General features: G+C 48.4%; 1 protein-coding gene across 1 annotated transcript in view; it reads left to right on the top strand.

Annotated features, from left to right (window-relative positions):
* LOC109883969 (pyruvate carboxylase, mitochondrial-like) overlaps positions 1-12,500 on the top strand; it is a gene marked incomplete in the record, with an annotated part of 159,587 nt that overhangs the window by 23,950 nt on the left and 123,137 nt on the right. The window contains 2 exon segments of the mRNA XM_031793066.1: positions 6,959-7,052; positions 8,475-8,565. Of these exon segments, the coding sequence (XP_031648926.1) occupies positions 6,959-7,052; positions 8,475-8,565 (185 nt within the window).

The raw sequence follows: 12,500 nt of genomic DNA, 5'->3' as shown, positions 1-12,500 counted from the left end.
CCCAGCACAAAGCTACACAGCCACCTAACCCAGCTCAAAGCTACACAGCCACCTAACCCAGCTCAAAGCTACACAGCCACCCTAGCCCAGCTCAAAGCTTCACAGCCACCTAGCCCAGCTCAAAGCTACACAGCCACCTAGCCCAGCTCAAAGCTACACAGCCACCTAGCCCAGCTCAAAGCTACACAGCCACCTAGCCCAGCACAAAGCTACACAGCCACCTAACCCAGCTCAAAGCTACACAGCCACCTAACCCAGCTCAAAGCTACACAGCCACCTAACCCAGCTCAAAGCTACACAGCCATCTAGCCCAGCTCAAAGCTACACAGCCACCTAACCCAGCTCAAAGCTACACAGCCACCTAACCCGGCTCAAAGCTACACAGCCATCTAGCCCGGCTCAAAGCTACACAGCCACCTAACCCGGCTGAAAGCTACACAGCCATCTAGCCCAGCTCAAAGCTACACAGCCATCTAGCCCAGCTCAAAGCTACACAGCCACCTAGCCCAGCTCAAAGCTACACAGCCACCTAGCCCAGCTCAAAGCTACACAGCCACCTAGCCCAGCTCAAAGCTACACAGCCATCTAGCCCAGCTCAAAGCTACACAGCCACCTAGCCCAGCTCAAAGCTACACAGCCATCTAGCCCAGCTCAAAGCTTCACAGCCACCTAGCCCAGCTCAAAGCTTCACAGCCACCTAGCCCAGCTCAAAGCTACACAGCCACCTAGCCCAGCTCAAAGCTTCACAGCCACCTAGCCCAGCTCAAAGCTACACAGCCACCTAGCCCAGCTCAAAGCTACACAGGCATCTAGCCCAACTCAAAGCTACACAGCCACATAGCCCAGCTCAAAGCTACACAGCCATCTAGCCCAGCTCAAAGCTACACAGCCACCTAGCCCAGCTCAAAGCTACACAGCCATCTAGCCCAGCTCAAAGCTACACAGCCATCTAGCCCAGCTCAAAGCTACACAGCCATCTAGCCCAGCTCAAAGCTACACAGCCACCTAGCCCAGCTCAAAGCTACACAGCCATCTAGCCAGCTCAAAGCTACACAGCCACCTAGCCCAGCTCAAAGCTACACAGCCATCTAGCGCAGCTCAAAGCTACACAGCCACCTAGCCCAGCTCAAAGCTACACAGCCACCTAGCCCAGCTCAAAGCTACACAGCCACCTAGCCCAGCTCAAAGCTACACAGCCACCTAGCCCAGCACAAAGCTACACAGCCACCTAACCCAGCTCAAAGCTACACAGCCACCTAACCCAGCTCAAAGCTACACAGCCACCTAGCCCAGCTCAAAGCTACACAGCCACCTAGGCCAGCTCAAAGCTACACAGCCATCTAGCCAGCTCAAAGCTACACAGCCACCTAGCCCAGCTCAAAGCTACACAGCCATCTAGCCCAGCTCAAAGCTTCACAGCCACCTAGCCCAGCTCAAAGCATCACAGCCACCTAGCCCAGCTCAAAGCTACACAGCCACCTAGCCCAGCTCAAAGCTTCACAGCCACCTAGCCCAGCTCAAAGCTACACAGCCACCTAGCCCAGCTCAAAGCTACACAGCCACCTAGCCCAGCTCAACGCTACACAGCCACCTAGCCCAGCTCAAAGCTACACAGCCACCTAGCCCAGCTCAACGCTACACAGCCACCTAGCCCAGCTCAAAGCTACACAGCCACCTAGCCCAGCTCAAAGCTACACAGCCATCTAGCCCAGCTCAAAGCTACACAGCCATCTAGCCCAGCTCAAAGCTACACAGCCACCTAGCCCAGCTCAAAGCTACACAGCCACCTAGCCCAGCTCAAAGCTACACAGCCATCTAGCCCAGCTCAAAGCTTCACAGCCATCTAGCGCAGCTCAAAGCTACACAGCCATCTAGCCCAGCTCAAAGCTACACAGCCATCTAGCCCAGCTCAAAGCTACACAGCCATCTAGCCCAGCTCAAAGCTACACAGCCACCTAGCCCAGCTCAAAGCTACACAGCCACCTAGCCCAGCTCAAAGCTACACAGCCATCTAGCCCAGCTCAAAGCTACACAGCCACCTAGCCCAGCTCAAAGCTACACAGCCATCTAGCGCAGCTCAAAGCTACACAGCCACCTAGCCCAGCTCAAAGCTACACAGCCACCTAGCCCAGCTCAAAGCTACACAGCCACCTAGCCCAGCTCAAAGCTACACAGCCACCTAGCCCAGCACAAAGCTACACAGCCACCTAACCCAGCTCAAAGCTACACAGCCACCTAACCCAGCTCAAAGCTACACAGCCACCTAGCCCAGCTCAAAGCTACACAGCCACCTAGGCCAGCTCAAAGCTACACAGCCATCTAGCCCAGCTCAAAGCTACACAGCCACCTAGCCCAGCTCAAAGCTACACAGCCACCTAGCCCAGCTCAAAGCTACACAGCCACCTAGCCCAGCACAAAGCTACACAGCCACCTAACCCAGCTCAAAGCTACACAGCCACCTAACCCAGCTCAAAGCTACACAGCCACCTAGCCCAGCTCAAAGCTACACAGCCATCTAGCCCAGCTCAAAGCTACACACCCACCTAGCCCAGCTCAAAGCTACACAGCCACCTAGCCCAGCTCAAAGCTACACAGCCATCTAGCCCAGCTCAAAGCTACACAGCCATCTAGCCCAGCTCAAAGCTACACAGCCATCTAGCCCAGCTCAAAGCTACACAGCCATCTAGCCCAGCTCAAAGCTACACAGCCACCTAGCCCAGCTCAAAGCTACACAGCCACCTAGCCCAGCTCAAAGCTACACAGCCATCTAGCCCAGCTCAAAGCTTCACAGCCATCTAGCGCAGCTCAAAGCTACACAGCCATCTAGCCCAGCTCAAAGCTACACAGCCATCTAGCCCAGCTCAAAGCTACACAGCCATCTAGCCCAGCTCAAAGCTACACAGCCCACCTAGCCCAGCTCAAAGCTACACAGCCACCTAGCCCAGCTCAAAGCTACACAGCCATCTAGCCCAGCTCAAAGCTACACAGCCACCTAGCCCAGCTCAAAGCTACACAGCCATCTAGCGCAGCTCAAAGCTACACAGCCACCTAGCCCAGCTCAAAGCTACACAGCCACCTAGCCCAGCTCAAAGCTACACAGCCACCTAGCCCAGCTCAAAGCTACACAGCCACCTAGCCCAGCACAAAGCTACACAGCCACCTAACCCAGCTCAAAGCTACACAGCCACCTAACCCAGCTCAAAGCTACACAGCCACCTAGCCCAGCTCAAAGCTACACAGCCACCTAGGCCAGCTCAAAGCTACACAGCCATCTAGCCCAGCTCAAAGCTACACAGCCACCTAGCCCAGCTCAAAGCTACACAGCCACCTAGCCCAGCTCAAAGCTACACAGCCACCTAGCCCAGCACAAAGCTACACAGCCACCTAACCCAGCTCAAAGCTACACAGCCACCTAACCCAGCTCAAAGCTACACAGCCACCTAGCCCAGCTCAAAGCTACACAGCCATCTAGCCCAGCTCAAGCTACACACCCACCTAGCCCAGCTCAAAGCTACACAGCCACCTAGCCCAGCTCAAAGCTACACAGCCATCTAGCCCAGCTCAAAGCTACACAGCCATCTAGCCCAGCTCAAAGCTACACAGCCATCTAGCCCAGCTCAAAGCTACACAGCCATCTAGCCCAGCTCAAAGCTACACAGCCACCTAGCCCAGCTCAAAGCTACACAGCCACCTAGCCCAGCTCAAAGCTACACAGCCATCTAGCCCAGCTCAAAGCTACACAGCCATCTAGCCCAGCTCAAAGCTACACAGCCATCTAGCCCAGCTCAAAGCTACACAGCCATCTAGCCCAGCTCAAAGCTACACAGCCACCTAGCCCAGCTCAAAGCTACACAGCCACCTAGCCCAGCTCAAAGCTACACAGCCACCTAGCCCCAGCTCAACGCTACACAGCCATCTAGCCCAGCTCAACGCTACACAGCCATCTAGCCCAGCTCAAAGCTACACAGCCACCTAGCCCAGCTCAACGCTACACAGCCATCTAGCCCAGCTCAACGCTACACAGCCACCTAGCCCAGCTCAAAGCTACACAGCCATCTAGCCCAGCTCAAAGCTACACAGCCACCTAGCCCAGCTCAAAGCTACACAGCCATCTAGCCCAGCTCAAAGCTACACAGCCACCTAGCCCAGCTCAAAGCTACACAGCCATCTAGCCCAGCTCAAAGCTACACAGCCATCTAGCCCAGCTCAAAGCTACACAGCCACCTAACCCAGCTCAAAGCTTCACAGCCATCTAGCCCAGCTCAAAGCTACACAGCCACCTAGCCCAGCTCAAAGCTACACAGCCATCTAGCGCAGCTCAAAGCTACACAGCCATCTAGCCCAGCTCAAAGCTACACAGCCACCTAGCCTAGCTCAAAGCTACACAGCCATCTAGCCCAGCTCAAAGCTACACAGCCACCTAGCCTAGCTCAAAGCTACACAGCCACCTAGCCCAGCTCAAAGCTACACAGCCACCTAGCCCAGCTCAAAGCTACACAGCCACCTAGCCCAGCTCAAAGCTACACAGCCACCTAGCCCAGCTCAAAGCTACACAGCCACCTAGCCCAGCTCAAGCTACACAGCCACCTAGCCCAGCTCAAAGCTACACAGCCATCTAGCCCAGCTCAAAGCTACAAAAACAATGTAATCCATTTTCGAATCTGGCTGTAAAGTATCAGGGGTCTGAATCATTTCCGAATTCCCTATATGGGTTGAGAAGTACCCTATGTTTCTCTACTATCTATTTAAGCAATAAAGCACCTCAGGGGAGTTGTGATATATGGTCAACTTACCACGGCTAAAGGCTCATCCAGGCACTCCGCTTTGCGTCGTACATAAGAACAGCCCTTAGCCGTGGTATATTGGCCGTATACCACAACTCCCCTGAGGTGCTTTATTGCTTAAATAGATAGTAGAGAAACATAGTGTACTTCTCAACCCATATAGGGAATTCGGAAATGATTCAGACCCCTGATACTTTACAGCCAGATTCGAAAATGGATTACATTGTTTTTCTCCCTCATCAACCGACACAGAATACCCCATAATGACATCACAATACCCCATAATGACATCACAATACCCCATAATGACATCACAATACCCCATAATGACATCACAATACCCCATAATGACATCACAATACCCCATAATGACATCACAATACCCTATAATGACATGACACTACCCCATAATGACATATGACACTACCCAATAATGACATCACAATACCCCATAATGACATCACAATACCCCATAATGACAAAGCAAACACAGGTTTTTTAGAAATGATTGCACATTTAAATGAAACACTGAAATATCTCATTTCCATACGTATTCAGGCCCTTAACTCAGTACTTTGTTGAAGCACCTTTGGCAGTGATTACACCCTTGAGTCTTCTTGGGTATGATACTACAAGCTTTGCACACCTGTATTTGGGGAGTTTCTCTCATTCTTCTCTGCAGATCCTCTCAAGCTCTGTCAGGTTGGATGGGGAGCGTCGCTGCACAGGGTTCAAGGACAGGCTCTGGCTGGGCCACTCAAGAACATTCAGAGACTTGTCCTGAAGTCACTCCTGCATTGTCTTGGCTGTGTGCTTAGGGTCTTTGTCCTATTGGAAGGTGACCCCAGTCTAAGGTCCTGAGCAGGTTTTCATCAAGGATCTCTCTGTGCTTTGCACTGTTCATCTTTCCCTCGATCCTGACTAGTCTCCCAGTCCCTGCAGCTGAAAAACATTCCCACAGCATGATGCTGCCTCCACCATGCTTCACCGTAGGGATGGTCTTGGACAAGTGATGAGGAGTGCCTGGTTTCTTCCAGATGTGACGCTTTGCATTCAGGCCAAAGATTTCAATCTTGGTTTCTTCAAGCTCTTCAAGCTCTCTAGCAGGGTAGCCTAGTGGTTCGAGCGTTGGACTAGTAACCGGAAGGTTGCAAGTTCAAATCCCCGAGCTGACAAGGTACAATTCTGTCGTTCTGTCCCGGAACAGGCAGTTAACCCACTGTTCCTAGGCCGTCATTGAAAATAAGAATTTGTTCTTAATCTGACTTGCCTGGTTAAATAAAGGTACAATTATAATAAAAAAGACCAGAGAATCTTGTTTCTGGGATTCCTTTAGCTGCCTTTAGACAAACTCCAAGCGGGCTGTCATGTGCCTTTTACTGAGGAGTGGCTTCTGTCTGGGCATTTTAATTGGTGGAGTGCTGCAGAGATGGTTGTCCTTCTGGAAGGTTCAACCATCTTCACAGATGAACTCTGAAGCTCTGTCAACTCCCTGACCAAGGCCCTTCTCCCAGATTGCTCAGTTTGGCCGGGCAGCCATCTCTAGGAAGTGTCTTGGTGTTTCCAAACTTCGTCCATTTAAGAATGGAGGCCACTGTGTTCTTGGGGAACTTCAATGCTGCAGAAAGGGTTTTGTTACCCTTCCCCAGATCTGTACCTCAACACAATTCTGTCTCGGAGCTCTACGGACAATTCCTTCAACCTCATGGCTTCGTTTTTGCTCTGACGTACACTGTCAACTGGACCTTATAGAGGCAGGTGTACCTTTCCAAATCATGTCCAACCAATTGAATTTACCACAGGTGGACTCCAATCAAGTTGTAGAAACATGTCAAGGATGATCAATGGAAACAGGATGCACCTGAGCTCCATTTTGAGTCTCATAGCAAAGGGCCTGAATACTTAAAGTATTTAAGTTTTTATTTTTAATAGATTTGCAAAAATGTAATAAAATATATATATTTTTTCACTTTGTCATTATTTATATTGTGTGTAGATTGAAGAGGAAATTTTTTATATACATTTTTAGAAAAAAAGGCTGTAATGTGGAAAAAAGTGAGGGGGTCTGAATAGTTTCCGAACGGACTGTACATCTCTTTCATTATATTATTCTCTCTTTATTTCTTTATTTCCTTTCTCTTTTCTCTTCTCCTTTTCTGTTCTCTCCTCTCCAGGTGAGATCGCTATCCGTGTGTTCAGGGCATGCACTGAGTTGGGGATTCGGACCGTGGCTGTTTACTCTGAAGAAGATCGAGGACAGATGCACAGGTACAGCACTCACCTGGAGTTATTGACTCACCTGGAGTTATTGACTCACCTGGAGTTATTGACTCACCTGGAGTTATTGACTCACCTGGAGTTATTGACTCACCTGGAGTTATTGACTCACCTGGAGTTATTGACTCACCTGGAGTTATTGACAAATAAAGACGGTTTATTTTATACAACGCAAATTCTGAGGTATAATGTAAAGAATTTGAGCATACAATAATCGTGTTATTTTATACTAACACAATTGCTCAGAGAAAGAGATTTTGTTTAAACAAGAAATATAAAATAAGAACGTTTTTCAATGGGGTTCATGTCCGGAGACTGAGACCATTGTAAAATGTTGTAATTTGTAGCCAATTGAACATTTCTTTGTGGATTTTGTGCTCGTTGTGTGCTTGGGGTTAGTGGCTAAAATATCTTGGTACTTGGTAAAGTGCATCGAGTTGTATTTTTTGGCTAATCTTTATCAAGGTCATTCATTGATGCAGGCTTTACCTGCAGTTCTATTTATCTGGAATTCTACCTGACTATTTACCTGACGATATTACCTGATGAATACCTGACGATATTACCTGATGAATACCTGACGATATTACCTGATGAATACCTGACGATATTACCTGATGAATACCTGACGATATTACCTGACGAATACCTGACGATATTACCTGATGAATACCTGACGATATTACCTGATGAATACCTGACGACATTACCTGATGAATACCTGACGACATTACCTGATGAATACCTGACGATATTACCTGATGAATACCTGACGATATTACCTGATGAATACCTGACGATATTACCTGATGAATACCTGACGATATTACCTGATGAATGCCTGACGATATTACCTGACGAATACCTGACAATATGACCTGATGAATACCTGACGATATTACCTGACGAATACCTGACGATATTACCTGACGAATACCTGGCGATATTACCTGATGAATACCTGACGATATTACGTGATGAATACCTGTCGACATTACCTGATGAATATCTGATGACATTACCTGATGAATACCTGACGATATTACCTGATGAATACCTGACGATATTACCTGATGAATACCTGACGATATTACCTGATGAATACCTGACGATATTACCTGATGAATACCTGACAATATTACCTGATGAATACCTGACGATATTACCTGACGAATACCTGACGATATTACCTGACGAATACCTGACGATATTACCTGATGAATACCTGACGATATTACCTGATGAATACCTGACGATATTACCTGATGAATACCTGACGATATTACATGATGAATACCTGACGATATTACCTGATGAATACCTGATGATATTACAACCAGTTGTGCCCGCTAAGATCATTCAGGATCATAAAATATAACACTGTAACATTGTAACATACCTTTCAACCCACAGACAAAAAGCTGACGAAGCCTACCTGATAGGGAAAAGTCTTCCTCCTGTTGCTGCCTACCTGCATATACCTGACATCATTAAAGTAGCTAAGGTGAGATCCTCTTGTTGCTGCCTACCTGATAGGGAAAAGTCTTCCTCCTGTTGCTGCCTACCTGCATATACCTGACATAATTAAAGTAGCTAAGGTGAGATCCTCCTGTTGCTGCCTACCTGCATATACCTCACATCATTAAAGCAGCTAAGGTATGTTTGAAATCTAACCCTTAGTGTGTTAGTGCTGTGCTGAAATCTGTGTGGTCTCAATACCTGAATGTAAAAAGATGAAATGAGGAATTCGGCTTGCCTCCCAAGGCCCCTCTGCAACATCTAGCCCAACCTGGCCTCAGAGAATTTCGTATTATTCTGTATGTAAATCTGAGAAACTCCTATTAGTTTGATATGTTTCGTATGGTAGGTATTCATTTGTGGATGTCCATCACCCATTTGGGGGGATATGTTACAAATTTGCAAAACGTACAATATGTTACGAATTGTAAACGTACAATACTTTACGAATTTGCTAAACGTTTGATATGTTACGAATTCTAGCTAGGTGGCTAGGTGGCTAACGTTACCTAGCTCGCTAACATTTGCTTGGCTAGGGGTTAGCGTTAGCGGTTAGGGTTAAGCTTATGGTTAAGTTTAGGAATTAAGTTAAAGGGTTAAGGTTAGGGTGAGGGTTTAGCTACAAGGGTTAAGGTTAAGTTAGCTAAAAGGGTTACGATTAGGGTTAAGTTAGCTAAAAGGGTTAAGGTTAGGGTTAAGTTAGCTAAAAGGGTTACGGTTAGGGTTAAGTTAGCTAAAAGGGTTAGGGGAAGGGTTAGCTAACATGCTAAGTAGTTGCAAAGTATATAAACAGTAGTAAGTAGCAGAAAATTGCTAAAGTGCTACGTGATGAGATTCGAACTTGCAACCTTAGGGTTGCTAGTTGTTCGTGTTATACGCTCACTTATCCACCCTGACCAACGACCCTCCTTTCATTTTTGCCTTAAGTAACTATCTGTCTTATGCTACCATACCAAACGTAACATATCATATGAAATGGAGTGTCTCGGATTTACATAACAAAATAATACGAAATGCTCTGAGACCAGGTTGTATAGCCAAAAGCGTATTAATATTACCTCCCTCCCTCTCGCTCACTCTCCCGGCCCCCAGACACCATAGTCCCATTACCGCCTGTCCCAATGAACCCATCTCTCCATCCATCCCTGTATCTCTCCCTTCATCCCAACTTCTCTGGTTACTTATGATAAAATGTTTATTCTGTTCTACTGAGACATTTACTTTATGTTCCTATTCCTATTCTTTTGTTATTTCTTATTGTTGCTGCTAGCTTGTTAGCATAACAAATTACTAGCTAGATATTTTATGACTTCACTTCAGAGATTATTTACAGAAGATGCGTTTGTGATTAGTGAGTCCTCCAGATCAGAGGCAGTAGGGATGACCAGGGATGTTCTCTGTTTAGTGAGTCCTCCAGATCAGAGGCAGTAGGGATGACCAGGGATGTTCTCTGTTTAGTGAGTCCTCCAGATCAGAGGCAGTAGGGATGACCAGGGATGTTCTCTGTTTAGTGAGTCCTCCAGATCAGAGGCAGTAGGGATGACCAGGGATGTTCTCTGTTTAGTGAGACCTCCAGATCAGAGGCAGTAGGGATGACCAGGGATGTTCTCTGTTTAGTGAGTCCTCCAGATCAGAGGCAGTAGGGATGACCAGGGATGTTCTCTGTTTAGTGAGTCTGCCAGATCAGAGGCAGTAGGGATGACCAGGGATGTTCTTTGTTTAGTGAGTCCACCAGATCAGAGGCAGTAGGGATGACCAGGGATGTTCTCTGTTTAGTGAGTCCTCCAGATCAGAGGCAGTAGGGATGACCAGGGATGTTCTCTGTTTAGTGAGTCCTCCAGATCAGAGGCAGTAGGGATGACCAGGGATGTTCTCTGTTTAGTGAGTCCTCCAGATCAGAGGCAGTAGGGATAACCAGGGATGTTCTCTGTTTAGTGAGTCCTCCAGATCAGAGGCAGTAGGGATGACCAGGGATGTTCTCTGTTTAGTGAGTCCTCCAGATCAGAGGCAGTAGGGATGACCAGGGATGTTCTCTGTTTAGTGAGTCCTCCAGATCAGAGGCAGTAGGGATGAACAGGGATGTTCTCTTGATAAGTGTGAGAATTGGATCATTTTCTTTTCATGCTAAGCATTCAAAATGTATCAAGTACTTTTGGGTGTCAGGGAAAATGTATCGCGTAAAAAGTACAATATTTTCTTTAGGAATGTAATGAAGTAAAAGATTTAAAAAATCAATTGCAAAGGAAAGCCCAGAAAACACTACTTAAGTAGAACCTTAAAGTACTTTACTTTACTGCATGCTGGTACATACTGCTGTAATTATATTATCATGACACAAGGCGAGACCCAGATGCAGACACAGGAGGCAGATAGTTGGAGTCTTACAATATTTATAAATCCAAAAAGGGGAAGGTAAGCTAATGGTTGTGGACAGGCAAAATGTCATACCCAGATCAGAGTCCAAAAGGTACCGAAAGGGCAGGCAGAATCAAGGTCATGGCAGGCAGAATCAAGGTCATGGCAGGCAGAATCAAGGTCAGGGCAGGCAGAATCAAGGTCAGGGCAGGCAGAATCAAGGTCATGGCAGGCAGACTCAAGGTCAGGGCAGGCAGAATCAAGGTCAGGGCAGGCAGAATCAAGGTCATGGCAGGCAGAATCAAGGTCAAGGCAGGCAGAATCAAGGTCAGGGCAGACAGAATCAAGGTCAGGGCAGGCAGAATCGAGGTCATGGCAGGCAGAATCAAGGTCAGGGCAGGCAGAATCAAGGTCAGGGCAGGCAGAATCAAGGTCAGGGCAGGCAGACTCAAGGTCATGGCAGGCAGAATCAAGGTCAGGGCAGGCAGAATCAAGGTCATGGCAGGCAGACTCAAGGTCATGGCAGGCAGAATCAAGGTCAGGGCAGGCAGACTCAAGGTCATGGCAGGCAGAATCAAGGTCATGGCAGGCAGAATCAAGGTCAGGGCAGGCAGACTCAAGGTCATGGCAGGGAGAATCAAGGTCATGGCAGGCAGAATCAAGGTCATGGCAGGCAGACTCAAGGTCATGGCAGGCAGAATCAATGTCATGGCAGGCAGAATCAAGGTCAGGGCAGGAAGAATCAATGTCATGGCAGGCAGAATCAAGGTCAGGACAGGAAGAATCAAGGTCAGGGCAGGCAGAATCAAGGTCATGGCAGGCAGAATCAAGGTCATGGCAGGCAGAATCAAGGTCATGGCAGGCAGAATCAAGGTCATGGCAGGCAGAATCAAGGTCAGGGCAGGCAGAATCAAGGTCAGGGCAGGTAGACTCAAGGTCAGGGCAGGCAGAATCAAGGTCAGGGCAGGCAGAATCAAGGTCAGGGCAGGAAGAATCAAGGTCAGGGCAGGCAGAATCAAGGTCAGGGCAGGCAGAATCAAGGTCAGGGCAGGCAGCATCAAGGTCAGGGCAGGCAGACTCAAGGTCAGGGCAGGCAGACTCAAGGTCAGGGCAGGCAGAATCAAGGTCAGGGCAGGCAGACTCAAGGTCAGGGCAGGCAGAATCAAGGTCAGGGCAGGCAGAATCAAGGTCAGGGCAGGCAGAATCAAGGTCAGGGCAGGCAGAATCAAGGTCAGGGCAGGAAGAATCAAGGTCAGGGCAGGCAGAATCAAGGTCAGGGCAGGCAGAATCAAGGTCAGGGCAGGCAGACTCAAGGTCAGGGCAGGCAGACTCAAGGTCAGGGCAGGCAGACTCAAGGTCAGGGCAGGCAGAATCAAGGTCAGGGCAGGCAGACTCAAGGTCAGGGCAGGCAGAATCAAGGTCAGGGCAGGCAGACTCAAGGTCAGGGCAGGCAGAATCAAGGTCATGGCAGGCAGAATCAAGGTCAGGGCAGGCAGAATCAAGGTCAGGGCAGGCAGAATCAAGGTCATGGCAGGCAGAATCAAGGTCAGGGCAGGCAGAATCAAG

Source organism: Oncorhynchus kisutch, linkage group LG16 (assembly GCF_002021735.2).
Source record: "Oncorhynchus kisutch isolate 150728-3 linkage group LG16, Okis_V2, whole genome shotgun sequence".
Classification (NCBI taxonomy): domain Eukaryota; kingdom Metazoa; phylum Chordata; class Actinopteri; order Salmoniformes; family Salmonidae; genus Oncorhynchus; species Oncorhynchus kisutch.
Note: the sequence above shows the minus strand (reverse complement) of the source record. Positions and strands in the feature narration are given on the sequence as shown.